Source organism: Callorhinchus milii, unplaced genomic scaffold, assembly GCF_018977255.1.
Source record: "Callorhinchus milii isolate IMCB2004 unplaced genomic scaffold, IMCB_Cmil_1.0 Scaffold22, whole genome shotgun sequence".
Taxonomy (NCBI): Eukaryota; Metazoa; Chordata; class Chondrichthyes; order Chimaeriformes; family Callorhinchidae; genus Callorhinchus; species Callorhinchus milii.
In genome coordinates, this window is record NW_024704763.1 from 2,574,901 (window position 1) to 2,596,720 (window position 21,820).

Here is a 21,820-nt window from a genome sequence, read left to right on the forward strand (position 1 = left end):
TTATGTTTATATTGTGGGGAAGAATCCACAACTATATGAATTATCCATGTTGTGTTTGAAGGAGCACGTTCAATTGTTTGAGTGGCCTCTTTCTCATTCCATATATTACCTTTTTTTTAAAAAAAAACTCATCATTACAAAGCATACGTGTGAGGTTATTATATTATTTAACATTTTTTTTTAGAACTACAGTATTAGTCCATATCCATGGGACGGCCTGCTTTGTGAAACCTTTAATGAAAAATAACACAACCCCTTTAAATCATGTCATTCGCTTGTACACGAATGGTTTCCATATAAACAATCAACACCCATTAATTTGGGTCAGAATGCTTATGCTTTTGTCATAAGACCATCAGCAATTATGATAAATTGTTGGTACAGATGAACTTTATGTGTTGGGATGTTTCCTTCAGTTTTTTGTCGTTGTAGCAAACCCAATCCTTCACAGTGTCCTCTGAAATGTCGGGGTAGAAAGTCAGAGTTCATATGGACACCGGGCACACTATAAACCTGTCTTCGAGCAACACACTGATGATTAAAAACACAAAGTACAGGCCAAACATGGTAAAGCCCAGGAACTTGTTCATTTTCCACTTGGACAGGCCTATAGACATGATTACAAACAGCAGCATCAGGAACAGCAGGACAATAGCACAGAACAAGCCATTGCTACTCACGGCAACCGGCTGGAATGAGTTAAATGAGGTGAACAATAGCCAGGGAATCGGAAGCCTGTAGGTTGGAAGAGAAAGAAGAAACAATATTAAATGATGTGGTTTTGTGGGTTGTGTTCATGCTGTGTATTTACGGCAATAATATTAATAATACTTGCATTTGATATTGTCACGTTGAGATGTTTCAAAGCGCTTCACAAGATATACTGTAAAGTGGATTGATTGTGTAGTATGTGGGTGAAATACACAGTCGCACACAGCATTGTTCCACAAACAGCCATGGAGGGAATGACAAATTTTATTTGGGGGATTGTTGTCAGGACACCGGGGGAGAGACGCTCCTCTTTTCAAATAGTGCCATGGGATCTTAAACACCCACCTGAACAGGCAGAGAGGACCTCGGTTTAACATCTCATCCGAAGGAGTGTGTGTGTGTGTGTGTGTGTGCTCTCAGTTGTATGGATGGAAATGTTGAGTTAGACAGGCTTCCAGCAGAGGTTGATTAGACATGACTTTGCATTTGCATAGCGCCTGCGCTTACTTCTCTATCACAATCTATCCAGAATGCCATCTGCTTAACAGTGGAGGTGCTCAGAGCTCAGAGCCGCTACCCGCATAAAGGGTGCTATATAAATGCAAATTGTTATCAACGAGCATTGAAAGTATTACTTTAGCGCAGAATAAACATTATTGCTCACCCCACGGTGATGTCAAATATGTTGCTTCCCACTGAGCTCGAGACAGCCATGTCACCCAGACCTTTACGGGCCACGATGACACTGGTGATCAGGTCAGGGATTGAGGTTCCAGCAGCAAGGATCGTTAAACCCATGATCTCTTCGGAGATCCCAATAGTTTCACCAACCTGCACAATAAGGATATACAGCATTATGCACAAGTACAACTTATGGCAGCAAGTGGTCCAAGCTCACAGGATTTTGTCTGTCAGTGCCATTGCCTTCCAAACCACAACACCATCGGAGAATCACTTAGATTCGGTCCCATTCAATAGGATCAATGAATCAAATGAATTCCCAGCCATTCCTATTGTACAAAATTTCACAATTATTCACTTTTTTTGGTCTCCTATATGCACACACCGCATTGACATAGTGCATCTGGTATTAATATTGTTACGAGCGATGAAAAGGGAGGATGTAGCAATTATCCTACCACATACAGTGAAATTCACCCCTATTGTTACAATGAAAGTTTTGATGGATAAAGTTTCAGGATTGTCAATGAGGCTCACTGACAAGTCCTATGTGTAACAGTGAGTCCCTGTAAAGGGCTGAGGGTAAATATACACAGTTGTACTTTGCTGTAGTTCATTGCAACCCTGATCTTACCTGGTGAGCCCACCACACCATCAAGTACGAAAAAGCACCAATCCATAAAATTGATCCGAATAAAAGTTATGGGGAAGAATTTCTTAGAAGCCTGTTGAAGAGAAACATCCGTTTTATTTAAGTGTTGCAGAGAGAGCTGTTATTTTTTTTTTTACAGTCCCAGTGGAATTTTTTTAAAAAGTTTTATTTAGTTCTGTTTGCAATCTTGGGGATGAAATCCCATTAGTTGGACCAGTTGTTCAGTTGTTCCTCCACTTACATGGTTTCGGACGTCAGGTAACGTTAGCCAGAGAGGGAACACGATGGGCAGCAGGAAGAGGTAAGTCGCCTGTTTTCTCAAGGTGTCCGGCCATTCTAGGCTTAAAGGCTCTTCATCATCCTCTTGCTCGTCCTCATCATCATCATCGCTGTCCTCGTCACTATCATCATCACTATCTTCGTCCTCGTCATCCTTGTCACTCCCGTCAGAACCACCACCACCATCGTCACCAGGGTCTTCATCGTCTGGTTTCTAAGCAACAACAGAAACGGCACAGATTCAGCAAAGCGTTCAGCATGCATCAGATGAAATGTGATGACTCCCTTGTAACGCTTGTTATGGCTGTAAAATACAGGGTACCCTAGTTACAGGGGTTAAAGGGGTAGAGATGGACATTAACTAAAATAAGTGCCGAAAATGTAATGCTGGTGAAACCGATGAAGAGTTTGCATACTTGGTCTCCTGTGGGTTTCGCCTGATCTTCAGCGTCCTCCTGCTGTAACGGACCGGGCGAGTCAGAGGGAGGAGTAACTTCTACATTCACTGTATTCGGAAGATCCAGCTTCTCATTCTTATCGACCTCATTCTTATCGACCTCAGTCTTTTCGAGCACATTTTTATCCACCTTTTCATTTTTATTCACCTTCTGATTTCTAAACCCACCTGCTCAACAGAAGATATGGATGCCTTCAAAGAGCGTTCTAGTACTCAGTTAAGGTGCGCTACGGAAAATAAACATTCAGTATAAAAATTATTGCCCCCCCCCCCATGTGGATGATGGACATACTGGTGAAATTCAGGCAAAGACGAGGAGGAAGAATTGTGTTTGAAATGCTCACTGTGACTCAGGCGGAGCTGACATTGGGGTTTGCAGCGTTGGAAGCGTGTGATACAGAAAGATCTGATAGCTATACCGCCCTGGGTGGAGTAGGGGCCGTGGTAAACAGTGAAGGGAATTGCAGAAGAATGCAGGAAGACATAAACAGGCTGGCAGAACAGGCAGACACACAGCAAATGAAAGTTGCCACTTCATGGTAGTGCTAAATGAACGTAGAAACATGCGAATGAATTCACTTTGGCAGGAAAAGCAAAGAAGCCATCTATAGTCTAGACGAGCAAAGAGATCTTCTCCATCTCGTTTCCAAGTCAGACGTTTGTGGGGTCAAGACCCATGTCGGAACTTTGGATAACATAGTCTAGGCTGACACTCGAAAAGAGAAGGGTGTTTCTCCCAATGTCATAGTCAACAAATCCCCCAAATAATTTGGTCACTTACTCCATGAATGTCTGTGGGACATTGCTGTGTGCAAACTGGCCCCACATTTCACCCGCAAAATACAGTCACAGTATATCCTGTGACATGTTTTGAGACATCCTGACAATGTGATAAGGCGTTATATAAATGCAAGGATTATTCTGGTCTCCCCACTATAAGAACAGTATAGCAGTGATGGAAAGAGTACAGTGGATGATACCAGGGCTGGCAGGATACTGCTATCAGGATAGAATGTGTAGACTAGGCCTTTTTTCACTAGAGAAGAGACGTTTACAGGAGGAACCAATAGAAATGTTTAACATTATGAAAGGGATTGATAAGGTTAACATAAACAGGCCGTTTCCATTGGTTGGGGAGTCCGTTACCAGTGGACACAAATATAAGATAGTGACTAGGAGAATTTAGGAGAAACTACTTCGCAGAGAGGGTAGTGAGTTTGTGGAACTTAGCTGACTGAGCGGGGCTTGAATCAGATAGTGTGGATACATTCAAGCTAGACCTTTACACAAGGGATAGAGGATTAGAGGGGTGTGGGAGAGAGTAAGGATTGGGTGAAGATTCATGTGGAGCATAAACATCGCCACGGACTGTTTCCGTGCTGCACATTCTTTGTAAAAGTGAAAACTCCGAGATCCTTGTAAAGTGCCGTGTTGATATCTTTCACATCATTGCGCACTTTCACAAGGCAAAAAGGTCTCTCTAAAAAAGTGAGGATCACAAGTTAACCCAATGCATGGAACCTCCAACCCACCACCGGCCTCACACAGCAACCATGTCTGGACCAGATATAAAAGTAATATTTCATCTCATCCTCGTCTATTCGGAGTGGAGTGGAGTAATTAGTAGTTACATTAGAGACAAACTGCTTGTGACAGAATTGCAACCAATAACTGACACACAAATACATCCTGCATTTCAAGTACCTTCCAGGTATCTCCACTATTATCCCATCCTCGCACCACAGCCGGTACTGAGTCAGATTCCTGTATATAATGACCGCTGCAATGTCCATCTGTGCGCCATTTTCCTTGCAATGCTCACTCCTCATCACATTCCATATCTGACCAGTCTTGTGCCATTTCCTACAGACATTCACTCTTCACCATGTCCCATACTTGCCCACCATTTCTCCTGGCTGCCCATCCTTCAGACTTCCCTACAATTACCTTATTGACAATTCCAGTTATGCTCCACACTTTACTATTATCTTGGCTTCGCTGAGGTACACATTTCCCATGTACCATGATTGTTCAATTTACACCATATCCCATGTGGGCTGCTCTCCCTTGTGCTTAGTGTCAGGTTATGAGACTGTATTTGCTGTTTAACTCACAGTCAAGCTATGACCACAAAGATGATTTTCAAGGAAAGCGTTAAGAAAGTGAGAAAGAGAGAAGAACAGTCTTGCCTTTCATTGTATCCCATGTTATCCCATACAAAAAATATTTCTTTATGTTTTACTATTCACACGGGAACAGCCCAGGCTGCTATGATCTAATTCCTACTAATAAAAATCTGTGACCATCCAGTGGGACTTATGCCAACTAGTGTATAGGAGACACCCAATACTTCAGCATCAAAGTGCCCATTACATTGGAGAATTCTCTTGCACTATAAACCCTAATGTGTTCGCACAGCATCACACTCAGATCTGCTGTCATATCATATCCTGTTCACTAATCCACCTGTGATTTGCTATTAACTGCACTTTTCTTTTTAAAAAAAATCATGTTCTGGAAAGTCTTGTCATATATTGAATACAGTAAAGTGATTCATAGGAATGTTTTTCTTTTAGATATAACACCAGGTGCACAGGGCAACCTGTATACTTTACCCGTGTACTCATGGATTGGTACACCGCTAATTGCGACCAGACTTTTCCCCCAATCCCAGGGTAACTCATTCCTATGGTTCTTTTCTGTATCTCACCTCTGGCCTTGACTCCTTGTGGCTCTTTTGAATTTCCCTTGCCCTGGGTCATATTTTTCATTATTTCAGCTTTGTCCTTAAACTTCACTGCAAACAAAAGAGACGTTACAAATGGGCAAGGTTCAGGGACAGGTGTGAGAACCTCACTAGTGCATATACCACAGTTACAGAGCAGCAAATACTGATACAATCTGTAGATTGAACTACAAAGCTGGTATAATGATAGCCAGAGTGTGTGTTTCTCTCTCTCTCTCACTCACATACACACCTCACATACATCAATGCAAACTCCCAAATCGGCACATGTTCCACAATACCCTTTCTTCTGTCTAATTTATAGAACTAACTTTATAGTTCTCTGCATTAAACTGTGTCTGCCACCTCCCTGTCCATGTCTCCAGATTCCTCTGAATTTGCACACATTGATTCTAATGCTTTGCCACTCTCAATTTAGTATCATCTGTCAATTTAAACACCTTTGACAGTATATTAGTCTCAAAATCATTTTTAAAAGTTTTAAATAATATTGGTTTTCAAACTGACCCCTTTGACACAACAACAATGTATTTATATAATGTCCTTCGCACAGGTGGTGTCTCAGAGAGTTTGGCACATCACCGGCAACCAACACCCAGCCACACAACTCTCCTCACACAACTCCTCTCTGCTTTCTACCAAATTGCTATCTATAACATACGATAAAAAAAATCTACATTTATATAGCGCCTATCACATTAGTCAGACAGCCCAAGGTGTGTAACATGTATGCAAATACAAAAAGGAAATGCATTAACACGAGACACACTGATTAAAAACAATAGAGGTCAACGTGCTCATATAAAGGTTCACGCTCACAAGACAGACACAAGCACAATGCACAATGTATATGAGCATCTGTATGCAAAGATACAGATGCTCACCAACAACAATAGATCACAAGATTACAAGAGATGTTTAGATAAAGAGGAATCCAACCCATTTGACTACACACACAAAGTGGCGAGCGCAGATGCATACACTTGTACGAACCTCAGTGTACGTACAGCACAAAGAGAAAATATGTATGTACACACAAAAACTGCAAATATACCCAGAAACATCTGCACACAGAGACAAAATTGAAGATATACAGGCCCGATGGGAGATGGGCACATACTGATATGAACTGTTGTAATGATAGCTGATTTCTCACTCACCGCACATAGACACAAAGAACGATATAATGAAAACAGGTCTCTACATTCTGATGGTGTATGAAGGGATAGCATCAACACGTGTATGTACGGGACACTGGTTACCTGAGGTCACAGGGAGTTAACAATCTGTGAGTTTAAGAGCCTAAGCTTATTTTTTTTTAAAAAATTAAAAAGCCAGCAAGAAAAAATAAAAAAGAGAAACAATATGTAATACCGAAGGGTAAAGCTTTCTAAACGTTTGATTATGTTTGTATATAGGTTAAGGGGTTGTAGTTAATATGTTATGTAAGCCTGTTATACCTTATTAACTTAATACTGTATTAGTATGTGTTTCAGCATCTCAGTGTGTGAGCCCTCAGGGTTAATGTCCATCTTCCAATGCTTGGAGCAACCACTTAATTAGTTCAGATCTGCTTGAATGCTATTTAGGAGTGTTAATGAGACTGGGTAGGGGTGAGAAGAGTGTGTGTTTTCTCAGACATTTCTGTTGTTCATGTCACACCCATAGACACGGAAATTCCTACAGGTGAGGAATATTCAGGAATTCTATTCCCACGGGGTTTGGGAGCGAGGAACCTGAGAAATGAAGCCACATCCATAGATTAAATGGATCAACAGCAGTACTGCAGCAACCTTTAATCACATCATCTCGAAAATGTGATAAGGCGCTATATCAATTGCAAGGATTATTATTGTTATTAGTATTATTATTAGTATTATCATTATTATCAACAAGACCAATCAATATGTTGTAGCTATTTGAAATTCTTCCCACAGTGTGCAATTGTAAAGTCAACTTTCCTTTGAGCGGTTAACAGTGGGCTGGAACATTGTTAAATCGTCACCTTTGCCAAAGGAATCCCACCCAGTAAAATGCTTTTTTTTTCATTGGTTTGATTCTTATCCTATTGAAAAAATTATACATAGGGAAACAAAAAGAAATGAAAATGGAGACAGACAAATGGTGCTGAGATGTAATGGAAAGCTTAGCCCTCACACTACTTACCTTTCTCCTTCTTGGACATGGAGGGTTTTACATTTCCATCTGCTACTACCTCTACAGCACAAAAGGAATCAGGGCAAAAAAAACATTAGAAATGCCATAAGGAGGAAGAAAATTGCCTCCTTTTGAATGAGTTGAGGTTGAAATTCAAAATCCCCTTCTCAAGTGTTAACTCTTTGGACAACCGTGCTGTAAATTGGGATAGGCTTTCACAATAAACTTGTGGTCTTGAGACTGTAGGAAGAAAAGACTATGGGAGATTATAATGAGCCACACAATCTTGAAATGCTGGGAAAGAATAATGATCATGTTCTTGAGGCGATACAAATTCTTGGAAGAGCTCAGCAAGTTGTATTGCAAAATATCCACTGTACTGACCTTTGGAGAACATTAGGTTACTGTAGGAAATCTTGTATTTATTCCAAACAGAGTTACATACTTTACAGTATAACTAAAGGGTCCATTTCAGACAGCTTGACTCAACTGATTCTGTCAAATTTCATTGGCTAGGCAGACCCTACTCCTACACACCAAACAAAACACATTTCAATCAATACGGTAGTTACACACAGGATATCCGGTTAAATATATTGTAAATTCAGGCCCACCATCTGAGAGTGAATTTGTCCACATTGACTGTTTTTGATGACTTGATGCATTCAGACAAAAAAGAAAGAAAAAAACTGCACTATGTTGTGTTTCAGATTACAAGCTCTTACTGACGGTGGAAAGGATTGGTTGAAATCTAATATAAAAAGAGCTTTGCTGTGCCCGGGGCCTTGTTAATCTTTAATCCTCGCTTGTGATAGGAGCGCGATAAAATGCCCAGAAACCACAGGTATAAAGCTAAAAACTCTTTCATTCCCATATTTCTCAATCAGCATAATCCCGTCTCTCAATCAGCATAATCCTGTTGGGCACCCCCAACCCCACCCCACTGACTCCCAAATTACTTCTGAATTTAAGAATTTTTCACAATCCGAGTTTAAAACAAGATTGTAGAAGTTTCCACGGGTTAGATTTATGAGGCTCAAGACACTCCTGAGACCCCAGTTATTGACTTCTTGTGATGAATCCAAACAGCTGCCCTCAGAAGGTCCATTTAGGACATGAGAACATGCTGGGAGGCAACCTCTCTATCCCTTTCGTGCTAAGGAGATTTGTCTGAGATTTATCCAGCTCTCCTCAAGATTGAATTAAATCTGATTAAAAGCCAATAACTTTCATTCACCTGACAGAGGTTTCACCAGCTTGGCCTCGGAGGAGCTGAAGGTCACCGCAGACCTGGAGCTAAAGCAATGCTTCCATTGTTCATATGCAAATTCTTTTTTTTAAAAAAACAAGTGAGGAAAAACAACTGACTCCCAAGTTACTTCTGAATTTAAGAATTTTTCAGCTCCTTATTAGCTCATCCAACCTCAACCAGAAAATCTCCTCGTCTCTCGCTCTGCCTTTTGTACACATGGCTCAGTCAGTCAAAGGACATCCCTCCAAAGCGCTCCTCTCATTTAATGCTACTGTACTCCTTAGAATTGAGTTCACCAATTGACTTACCTTGTAGTTTTGGGGCCACAGGTTTCTCTATTTATCCCGCAGTTATCATTACCGACCACCCATTGCTTACAACTGTGCAACTAATGCAATTTATGGTAGTGTAACAAAGTGGCAACAGGCCTCAGATAAATACAGATTTATAACAGTGACTCCCTTGATTTCGCATCTAAATACATTATACATAATCGCCAACATTGAAATTTGCAAGTCATATTGTTGTACGGATATCCCACGAGGCATGTGGAGCAGAGATGCAGAGGTTGAGAGTACAGTACCAGAATGGGCATTGCAACACTGAGTGTTGACTGATACTCAGGCTGACTCTAATCCCATCGTTTCTTTGATTCCTTCAGATGCAGTGGGATTCAGACCAATTCTGCCCAAAGATTGATCACAGATCTCAGGACAGTGACAAGTATCTTAACACCAGAGCGGAGGGGACTTGAGTCAGAAGTGCTTCTTATTGGCAACTCTGGATTGAGTGGCTGAGAATAAGAATCTCCGGTGAAATTGACTGTTCGTGTCACAAAATTGGAAGTTACATTTTGTTTTAGAATAAGAGAGAACCTTTGGAGGTTCCCGTGTCGGATTCTGAGAACCTTGTCAGCAGCTCATGCACATTTATCTACTTAGCATCCAATCTCTGCTTATCTATTTTTGAAAGACATAGTTGGTAATCCTTCTCACAGGGTGATTTAGGCCAGTGAGACCGCGAGTTCTAGGTGACAGCAACAAATGAGACAACACACGGACTACATAACAGGTCAACTTTTACAATGGCCATTTCCAGCCATTCACAAGGCTGTTTGAAGGGAAGTGCCATCAACTCCCAGGCTGGTCTCACACTAGTCTTTGCCGGGACAAGAGAGATGTGGACATTAGGTGTGGGCATCTCCCTTATCTGACCCTGGAGTGTAGGAAGTGCAAGTGGTGAAGGGGGACGTGGGAGACATGAAGTGGAAATTAATAATAGAATCAAATGGTGAAACAATTGGCATTTATTTTGTTTTATGAAATGAATGACCTGTCAGGTTGACCATGATCTGGAGGCTAATATATCAAATGCAAGGATAAAAATCAATGAGTTGGCTCGAGTCAGACAACCATCCACTCTGGTGCAACACCTAAGTCATGTAAACACAACTAATCTCTATAAAAGTAGCATAGGGATGATTCCTCTGCTTACCAAGGTCAACTGAGCAGAGAGCCCGACACCTCTCAATAACAGCCACTTTAAGTGCCATCATCAAATAATACTAGAATTATTTAAAAGCAAACTGGATAATTACCAGAGCAGTAAAAACATTAATAACAACAACAACAACTTGCGTTTATATAGCGCCCTTCACCCGGGGTAGTGTCTGAAAGCGCTTAACAATGGCGGAGCTTGATGCCAAGCCAGGTAAAGGGGGGGGAAGTGATCGGAGGCACGGTCTAAGAGGAAGATCTTCAGATAAGCAAGGGGGGATCAAGGTGAAGGGACTGAGGCAGAGTTCCACAATTTGGGGGCACAATGGTTGAAAGCCTGGCCGCTAATGGTGGAGTAGAGGAGGGGACAAGGGACGTACAGGACACAGGAGCCAGCTGTGCAAAGGCAGTAGGTAGTGGAGCGGGGTGTTGGAAAGTTGGGGAGGTCCCAGGGCGTGAAGTGATTTGTACGTGTGCGTGGGGTGTTGAAATTGATCTGTTCTGCAACAGGAAGTCAGTGTAACCTGGCGAAGGAGAATGCAAAAAGGGAAGTTCATTTATTTTTAAAAAATAATGTTTTAGGGAAATATATGGAGTGGCTGGGAATGATGGGCCAAATGGTCTCTTTTGTGTGCTGAAAATGTCTATGTGATGTGGGTTGGATGGCCCTAATTCAGTCTTTTATTCCCTCCATCATCCCCAGTGTGTAATTTCAATAGGTTTTCACTGTAACGAACAACGGTTGATCTTATAAATCTCATTGTCTTGAGATGATCTATATTGCAGCAGTTTTACCCTTTTTTTTGTTGTAATGACACTTTGGGGCATTTCAATAGGAATTGGGTCATTGCGTCACAGTGGCCAAACATTGATTTCACAAACGCTTTTGAACGAAGGTCTTTTGAAGTTCCCGTGTGGTTTAGAAGGCCACCGGCCCTTCAGCAACCCGTTCTCAAACTGTGCACAAAGTGTCAGCTTTGTCACTGAAATCAAGTCTCCCTTACCTTCACCCAATGGGTCCAGGGTATGAATCATGAGCTGGAAGATGGTGCTTCGCAATGTGCTGTTGTGCAGCGATGCTGTGCTTCCTCCTCGTTGGAGAGCCGGTTTGGGCTGAACAATCGGGGGGAGGAGGGGGGGAGCACAAGATGCCAAATATATCAGATGTTATATGGGGAGTTTCAAAGTAATTACCTCAAGCGCAGACAACATATTGAAGAGGAGCTCCATATAGTTACAGTGAGTGACCCTGGCTGAATACAATAAGATCCTTGCCCTGTTCGATAAACAAGAACCTCAAACTATAACGCAAGTGTTTTACACAGATCAGCAAAAACTCGTCATCGATTTGCTACGTCTTTAGATGTTAGTTTATAGGGAGCAAGGCAAGACTAATTTCCCTTGCGTTCCCCCTGTCAGGAATATCTATCAGTCACTTGCCTGCTTTCTTGTGAAGACGCTGTTTTGAATGATCACTCAGCCCTTGGGTACAGAACTGACCATTGCCTTCACACGTTTTGTGGCAAAGTTCATATGAGCTCATAGGCTAACATGCTCATCATCCTAGTAAGGAAAATCTATGAAATCATACATTGTGGGTACACTAACTTTTCACTTGTTCTTATAAATCACCTTGACCTGTCAATTAGATCTTGGGAAGGTCTTGTGATCATTCACAGGGTATCTATTTTATATAAAGCTTCTGAATGTCTTGGTTAGATTGCGATCTATAATTCTTTTCCACGAATCCCCTACTCGGTAAATGAACTATCTGAGCCCTACCTTAAGTCTGTTCTTGTCGTCTGGTTCCTCACTGGATCCTGTTTCATCGGGTTTCTTTATACAAATGAAGAAGACAAAATGGATTTCAGATCGGTGGTTAAGTTGGTGATTTCACTTAGGAAGACGTGAACCCCTTCTCTCTCCCTCTCTCTCTCTCTCTCTGCTTTGAGACAGGCCATATCACTGACTTGTAATAATAATAGTCCTCTCAGTTGGAATATAATGCCAATATTATTGAAACGTATTAAAGTTTATTTGGTAAGGAATTTGCTATCGAGTGTTGTGACTGTGTAAGTTGTAGGAAAACCTGGCAGCAAATTCTAGCAGCAAGGACCTCAAACAGCCACGAGGATGTTGATCAAATCATCTGGAGGATCGCTGGCCAGGACACCGAGAGAAACTCTCTGCTTCTTAAAAAACAATGTCACTGGATCTTCAACTGTCAACACCATAACCCACCCCAGTGCCAGCAATCATCTGACCACAGTTGTTGCTTCTGCAGTCCCAGCAATTCAACAGGACCCACATTCATGTCACTCCTGAATCTTGTTGGACTCAGTTTGGTAAATAGCAAATGACAATTTCTAAATGTAGCATTTTTTCATGACTTACTTATAACAGAAGATCCTCACTGCTTTTAGTGATCTGCTGACAAGAGACCCCATCTTTCTTTGTGGGCGCGTGTGTGTGTGTGTGTGTGTCTACATAAAATAAATGTTAGCCAAAGGTTGAAGTGTATGACTGTCAAAGGTCATTCAAAGTAGCCCACTCTGAAAATCTCTGGAAATGTAACCTCTCACGATCAGGGAAAACAGAGTAAGACAAAAAGTGTCAAATAAAACCCTGGACCAACTTAGATGTAAGTGGCTTGTGGAGCTGGGAGGCAGATTTCAAATGGGCAGTGGGATGGGAGGGATGAGGATGGGGATGGAGAAGCCCATTTCCACGGTAACAGCAGCTAATTTCCAGATAAAGAAATCACGCAGCAGGAATTGGTCAGCTGAAGAAAGAACCATAAGTGGAACCTTAACATCCAGCGTTAAATTCAGTGAACGTGGCGATTAATCTGGAGACGTTATGAATTGTGCTGCAGTTATTATGAACACCATTTAATCATCATGATCACATCTCAGTCGCTTTTATAATGTGCTCTCTGAGAGACTGGCAGTGGGTATTGATTCCACTTATCCAGCGCTGTTGGTGATATCAACAGGTACAGTCGTGTTCAGCCATGGAATCGGAGGACTAGTACGTGGAGGTTTAGGAGAGCACATGAACAAGCTGTGACTTCCAAAACTGAAAGAGGTTGTCTTTCCTCTAACAAGGTGCTCAGTGCCCATGACCACCAGCTCCCATTGTAAATACTTTTTTTTACATGAAAGGCTCTATGTCAATGCAAGTTATTAAAGCGGATGTCAAAATGTCATACGGAGATCAGGAGTTTGATGAAACTGCAGATAAAAATAACCAATTTACATCCTTTTGTTAACAGGCTGTTAGTCACTCAGTCACACATTTAATCCTAGCAGGTGGTCTCTCTCACATTACAACTAAATAAATTGATTCCGAAAATACTGGATTTGATTGTAGGATGAGCTTGAATTAGGCAATTTTTCATCAAAATACAGCGTTTAAATAAGAACTTGCATTTAATTTCAAGTTATAGACATGCCAAGTTCATAGATGTGTGTGTATGTGTGTGTGTGTGTGTGTGTGTCAGCCTTAGGTAGACTCCTAGCTGCGTTGTAACTTTTCTGCTTTCAGAATTGTGCCTTTATTTGTAAAAATGCTCGTTCTCCCACTCTCAATACATCCCCCGCACATTACCCTGCAGATTATAGGCAATCAACTGGCTCCTGGGTGTTTCCAAAAGATCTGCCCAATAATAATAATACTATAATAATAATCCTTTCATTTGACGTGACGCCTCAGCAAGTCGTTGAGATGGCTCAAAGCGCTTCACAGGATATATATTGTCAAATGCATTGACTGTGTATTTGTGGGCGAAACGAGTATGAGATGGCAGTGTGCAGAGTACCTCACCCACCCAGGTCTCGCTCCTTCCCTGTGGAGCATCAGGAGTAATTAACCCCCAGTTCCCTTTTCCGTCTGAGAGGGTGAACAAAACCAAACAGCCACAATTTGTGTCTGCTTCCTAAAGCCCAGGGCATTGCCAGGGGGAGGGGAGAAGGTTCTAACACTAACTAAAACCCCCTCACTTTACTTTGATTCAGCGGCTTTGCTGCACAAAACTGAACCTGAAGATTCAGGAGTTACGTAATCTAACTGAGGATAAATTATCTGACACTCGGGTCGATAACGAGCTCCTTGTATTCCTGAATGCAAACCAGGTCCTTCATCACACAAAGGCTGCTGTTGCACACAGATATCTGAAGGTCACCTTGTGAGAAAACAATTTATCATTTGCATCTTTTATGAGACCGGACACCTCAATCAAACTCATTACTCAACCTCCCTTCAATCAAATTTGATTGGAAGCAACAGGGAATTTGTGCCTTTAGATTTCCTCTAATCCTGAACTCACTGTAATCAGAGAGAAGATTGTAGGCAATCGACTGTTATTATTATAATTCCGTGTTCTCGGTGACTGACAGCTTTCCAGGACAGCGCCAGCCACTGACTGCTTACCCAGTCTGTTATTCCAATGTTAGGAGGTGGGAATTGTTTTGCTAAAGACTCAGAAGAGGTTTCCGTAGCAACCCACACCACAAAAATGATCTCAGTGCTTTTCCCCCAACCCTGTTTTGATGACGAAGGTGCCTTGTTTTGATAATCATCATCAGGTGAAGAGAAGTTGGGAGTTCATTTTGCATGTGGTGGACAGGGGGGAGTGTCCGGGGGTGGAGGGGGGAGATTTAATATGTCTACCTGTGTCAGAACCACTGAAATCGCAACGGATTACAAACCAGAAGAGAAAGACACAACATAACTGCCTATAAGTCATAGTATCTATCTGTAGTGTTGCCTCCTCATCTCAGTTTCAGAATATCTCTGATATTTCCACTTTGCCTCTTGCCCATTTTATTACCAATTTACGCTGAAATGTGACTGACATTACACCGTGGACTGCTCAGAAATAGAAACTGTGTTTGGATAATAATAGTTCTTGCATTTGATATAGCGCCTTATCACGTCCTTGAAACGTCTCAAAGCGCCTCACATAATATACTGTAAAGTGAATTGACTGTATATTTGTGGACAAAATGCGGCAGCCAATTGCGCGCAGCAGCGTCCCACAAACAGTCGTGGCTTGAAGTGACCAATTTATGATTATTTATTTTCTTGAGGGATTATTATCAGGCCTATGGAGTAAGGAAACTTGCCCAAGGTTTTGCCCTGCCGGGAATCAAACCCAGGTCTCTCGCTTGCGGGGCGAGTGCTCTAACCACTGAGCTATAAGAATCAATGCATTTACAATATGCAAGGCCTGCAAAGATGTTTTTGCAGATTTTAAACACGTGTTGAAACTGTTGGAGCTGCTTCGTGTTATGTTTTTTTTTACGGTTTGCAAGAACGATGCTCTTTCTGGGAAATGGAAGATGTCTTCAGCGCAGCCATCAATGTCCTTGGTGCTTTAGTACGTTCCAGTCCAATTGTTTTAAGGTGAGTCAAGGTAACACGGGATTAGAAACAGATTGAATTATGACGGAAAATCTCTGTAAGACACGCTGTTGTGGAGCTATGCCAAGCAAAGGAAACAATCCGAACGGAAATGTCCTGGTTTCAAACAGTCTAACCTGAATAGAACAAAGGTATTGCTAAATAAAGAATTTATTGGATCTCAAGAAGGCTCTATCACATTGGGTAGAAAACACCGATGAAGTGTTTCAAGGCAATGACCCGAATGAGGACTTCTTAAACAATGGAGGTTGAATGCTCTATTTTATCATCTAAACCGCGACAAATTCCACCTCATATGAGATTTACTAAATGCCCTGATATTGAGATGTATACAGTCAATTCACTTTACAGTCTATTCTGTGAAGCGCTTTGAGATGTCGAGAAGACGTGAAAAGCGCTATATCAAATGCAAGGATTATTATTATTTATTATGTAACTGTACTGTACAATTTGCCAAGCCCCAGTGATCAACATTATGAAGTTCTTTAAATGAACCACTGGAGTTGGCCAAGCATTTGGTCACTCAATCCACGGCTGTTTGTGGGACACTGCTCTGCGCAATTTGCTGCCGTGTTTCGCCCACAAAATACACAGTCAATCCACTTTACAGTATATTCTGTGAAGCGCTTTGAGACGTCTCAAAGACATTCACGTGTGGAATTCTACAAATTTCACGCGTGAAGAAAAAAAAATCTATCGAGTACTCAAGGTAACGAGAGAGTACCAACAAGTGAAGATTGAATTGATTCCTAATACAACAATCAATTTTATTTTGAGATATTTGTTGTTCAACAGCAACCTTCAGGGGTAGAGAGTGAATGCAATAATGGCCGGTCATCACCAAGATCACTGCACTCTGAATAAAAGCATCAGTTGGATGAATGTGTGATCAGAAGTACAATCATGCACACTATGCCTAACCAGGCAAGTGGTTCATTTGAAAATAATGAAACTCTGAGCAGTTGTTCAGGAAAATAATCACCTTTATGAAATCTGCTTGAGGAAGGTCATGCCCCTGTATATTGGGTGCCTTGTGAGTTGTACAGAAATCATAACCCCATATGAAGCGTTAAAAGAAATCTATTGGCTTCATCCTGCAATGTCCTTGGTGAATTTAATCAGTGAACCCACCCCCTTTATAATTGACCAGTGTGTGATTAAATTGAGTTTAATCCCCAAATCTACTGAATTCGTAATGGTATAGCTTTATAGAGACTCCACCGAGAAGCCAGATTCTTCCCCAATGTGTGAAGGGGAACCTGAACCATTATGTCAACTCCTAGTTATACAGGAAAGCCAATTAATTTTTACTTCTTTTCGCCTCTCCTATTTTCGGACCTGAACTAGACTTACATAGCTAACTAAATTCACCAACGACGGTGATCAAATTGCATGATGTCTTAAATAATCCACAAGGGTTGGTTTGGAAAGAAAGCAGCAAGCGTAGGTTGAATCTTTCCGCTTGAGTTAGAAAGAAATTCCCTTAACAGCGAATGAGTATGGCTGAGATTTTGTTTTCAGGAGGGGAGTATAATGGGAGGAATCTATACTTCAAATGGTTACAGCAGGGTTAAAGGCAGATTTGCTCAACTATCATATGATGAAAAGAGAAGTAAGCACCAATTAATGCCAATCTTCACCCAGTGAGTAAATGCACACACATGCATTAATCCTTCTATTGCCTTGGGATGTCCTCCCAACATGAAAAGGGCTATACAAATATAATTTGTTGTTGTTGGATACACATCAGAATATAGTGTTTACCAGACAGAGAGCAGGAAATGGGAATAATGAGGATGTTGCCAAGCCATGTATGTGTTCACCGTTCACTGTTTTTCTTTAACCACTGCACGACAATTATCTTTGTAAACTGATTTCTAGACATTATACTGGTATATATTGTTCAAGAATCAAAACATAAATAATAATAATTGAATAAATAATGATAATAATTTGGTCCCTCAATCCACGACTGTGCGCAATTGGCCGCTGTGTTTCGCCCACAAAATATACGGTCAATTTACATTGCAGTATATTCTATGAAGCGCTTTGAGGCTTCTCAATGACGTGATAAGGCACTATATCAAATGCAAGGATTATTATTTTCCTACATGTCCGCAATGCAAATACAGCAAAAGCGTGAGCAAAGCCAAAGACACATGTTATATAAGTGCAAGTTGTTGTTGTTTTATCATTCCACACTCCCTATCATACAGCAAACATTAAGGGAATTTTCCAAGCATATCAAAGAACCAGTTATACAAACTTTTTTCTCTTTAAAATTTGCCTTCAATTCCCCCAATTATATGTATATATACTATATATAAAAAACAAGCGCTACCTTTCTACAGCCCCTCTAAAGAAAAACTGAGCAAGAATGTATTAAAAGGTGGAATTAAATATAAATATCAATGCATTAAAAATAAGTCACTGACCTTTTCTTTATCCATCAGAGAGAGGACTTTGACAATGTTACTGTTGTTTAGGATGTACCTCCTGAACAGTTTTTCCATCTTCGAGTTATATTTCATGAAGCTGACGTAAAGGATGTAGCTAGAAAACAGAAACATGCTCTCCCACCAGACGATGATATTGTCTAAGAAGAAGATGATCAACATGATCAAGTCTAGAATGTAGAAGGAGACATCTCTGAAGAGAGGCCACCAGGTCAGGTTGAGGATCTCTCGGGAGAAGACAGCGCACATGCCAATCACAAACAGGATGTTGAACACAGCAGATCCCACGATGGTCCCGATCCCCACGTTACTGTGGGAGATGAAGACGCCGATCAAGGACGTGAAGAGTTCCGGAGCCGAGCCACCGGCGGCCATGAAAGTAGCTCCAGCTACATCGTCTGAGATGTCCAACTTTGTGGTGATGGTCCCCAAGGCTGGCACGAAGAATTCGTCGCACACCAGAGCCAGAGAGACGAACATGTACATCATCCCAAACAAATGGAGGACCACCCAGCCTTGCCTGCGCTCCTCCACGCTGAACAGATCCTGAGGGTAGTCCCCCTTGGTGTGGGCCAAGGGAGGTTCCCTGGAGATGGTGATGTTTGGGGGAGTGATTGTGGTGTTGGGGAAAGGAGTGGTGGTGGGGGTTGGGGTGGTGGTCGCTGGGATAATCTCATTCCCAACCAATATACATCCTCTCAACCTAGGTTTCTCCGTGACCACGGGTTTCGCTGTGACTTGGGGGGTGTGGTTCGTCTCGGGGCCGAGGGTGCGGGTTGGGGTTGGGGTCACGGTGGTGAGCGCGAGTCCCCTTGGAGATGGGGTGCCGGGGGTCCTGGGATTGGGGGAGGGGATGGATGAGGTGGACTTGACCATGATGGTGGGATTGGTACTGCTCTCCAGGAGCCTCCTACCCTGCACCCCGTCCCCTGCACCTCTGGACCCCTCTCCATCCTGCGCTCTCCTCGGTGCTGACAGCAGAAAGTCACTGACTGAGACCTGATACAGGCAACAAGTGACCAGACATGAGAACAGGAAGATAACTCGGTTCCAAGCCAACCTTTTCCTCCGTCTCGTCTGCATCTCTCCCACTCCTTCTCTCTATTTTAGGTCAGTTTTTTTGTGGTGGGGTGGAATAAGTCCAATTTCGTTTCCACCCCCCACCCCCCAAAAAAAAATAAGGGTCCTTTAAACCTCACCCATGGAAGTGTGTCGTCTGGTTTTCGTTTCTGCTTCGGTTTCCTCTCTGCTCTATTGGCGTTGGTATTGGGTGTCGATCGTTTTGCTTTCTTGTGTGTGTGTTTTTTTATCTTGATATCAGTTGATGCAATTCGTACATTGTTTTACGTCGATACAGAGGATGGATCTCAGTCATGTCCCGGGTATAGCTCGAGCTGTGATCTGCTGCTCTCCTCTCTGTGTCCCCAATAGCCCCTTCTCAAAGCTGCACAGAAAGACAAGAGATAATAAGAGAAAAGAAGGCTTCTAAATTGTTGCACACACTATATGCACATAAATATTATAGTATATTACACACACACACACTATATACACGTAGATATTATAGTATATTACACACACACTATATATAATAGTGCATTGCACACACTATATGTACACATAGATATTATAGTATATTACACACACACTATATATAATAGTGCATTACACACACTATATGTACACATAGATATTATAGTATATTACACACGTACACACTATATATATATATATTCTATTGTATGAAAACAGCGCTCTGTATTAAGTATTTGCACAGCAATTGATGTCTCTCTCGCCCCCACCGCAAAAAGCTACCTGGACACCTGCTGCACAAATCCGGACCAATTTCAGTGACCGACTGAAGGATTCGGGTTCTGGTTACAAAGGGATTAAGGACAAGAGCAGCTTCCAGAGAAGAGCTCAGACCTCCCTCCTCTGTCCAGTGCCTCTCCTCCGCCAGGACTGACTCTGATCTGAAATGGTCCATTCAGTTCTCCTCCACACAGCGCCTTGGGATCCAATTATCCCCATCATTTGGCCCCGAGAGAGAGAGAGGGAGAGAGAGAGAGAGAGAGATGATGGCTATTTTACCCCGAGGTTTAAGGGTGGCTGGAGTGATGGGGGAGTTTGTTGTTCAGGAATAATAATAATAATTATTATTATTATATGTTTTTAAGCATTTATCTTGGAAATCTAAAATCTATGGAAGCACTTTCCAGCCCAGAAGCTGCTTCGCTCAGAACAAAAAAACCTGTACTGGTTTCCATAGGAACCGACATAATTTACTTTAACTCTATGAATAAAAGACAGAATTTTTTTTTAAAAAACGCGACTGCCCCTTATTAAAGTAATTCGAAATGCCACTTGCTGCCCTATTCAGTCAATTGGACCAAATTGTTTTGTCTTAATAGAGTCAATGCAACCTCTTCCTACCTGACTTTCCTCTCACTGCCTGTGGATCAAGACTGAAGCAGAATTGGATGCTCCGTTGAGCTCCAACAGTCTGGTTCTGAGGCGGAGCCCTGTGGAAAGTCTTTGTTGGGATTTGGAAGAAGGCTTCTCTCTCTCCCCTCCCTCCCCCTTCAAGCTCAACAGGGTCAGGTGTGAAGGACACACCACTTGTACAGCTCTAACCCCCAGTGAGACTAAACCTTGCAAACCTTAAGAAGCTTAATCCACCTTTCAGCCACATACATACATAACTTGTCCATGGTGTTTGGCTTTTCTTGTTTCAAATAGACCATTTTGATGCAAATTCAGCCATAATCTGGATACTCTGATCAGAAACATTGCAGTAACAAACAATATTTTCCAACCTAGAGCATAAACTATCTCCTACAAAATTCTCTACTTCGAGCCATTAGACCTCTGTACTGTACTTGCTTCACAGATTAGTAATCATATCAAATTGACTTAGGTATTATTGCTTGGCCACACTATTGATTAATGATGCCACTTGCCATTGTATCACCCAAAAATTGGACTGACATTTCAGTGCAGTGCTAGGGTTCGCTGCACTACTGAGGGGTACCCTAATTTGATCCTTTGGGTGGGACTATAATAATAATCCTTGCATTTGATATAATAATAATCCTTGCATTTGATATAGCGCTTTTCATGTCTTCTAGACGTCCCAAAGCGCTTCACAGAATATACTGTAAAGTGGATTGAATGATATCTTTGGGCAAAACACAGCAGCCAATTGCGCACAGAGTTGTTTCTTGATTAACCTCCAGTGATGCTATCAATGCTTCAGGGTAATTGCCCCTAACCCTTTAAGGGCACAAAAAGCTTTGGCAGTCAGTGTTCCATGTTGACAGCTGCTGATGGCATCAAAATCACCCTTCAACTGGTCAAAAACTGGGTACTTTAGAGTGAGCTGAAATATAATATAGGCAGAGAGCTGTTAAAAAGAACTGTTTTAATCGAGTTGTACTTTTTTTTATTTTTTTATTAAAAAAGTATGTTCTTATTTCGTGTTGCCTTTCTCCGTGCTGCCAGCTTCGTCT

The 21,820-nt window shown here is 41.8% G+C and overlaps 1 protein-coding gene across 1 annotated transcript; it reads right to left on the reverse strand.

The window, feature by feature from the left end:
* Positions 1 to 379: 379 nt before the first annotated feature.
* On the reverse strand, positions 380 to 20,767 carry slc24a1 (solute carrier family 24 member 1). Its single transcript, XM_007909645.2, is given in 12 exon segments — positions 380 to 735; positions 1,376 to 1,542; positions 2,027 to 2,083; positions 2,085 to 2,117; positions 2,286 to 2,537; positions 2,740 to 2,948; positions 5,491 to 5,577; positions 7,693 to 7,743; positions 11,436 to 11,544; positions 12,214 to 12,267; positions 18,291 to 19,755; positions 20,745 to 20,767. Coding segments are annotated over 11 exon segments (2,373 nt in total). The 5' UTR covers positions 19,395 to 19,755; positions 20,745 to 20,767; the 3' UTR covers positions 380 to 485.
* Positions 20,768 to 21,820: the final 1,053 nt, after the last annotated feature.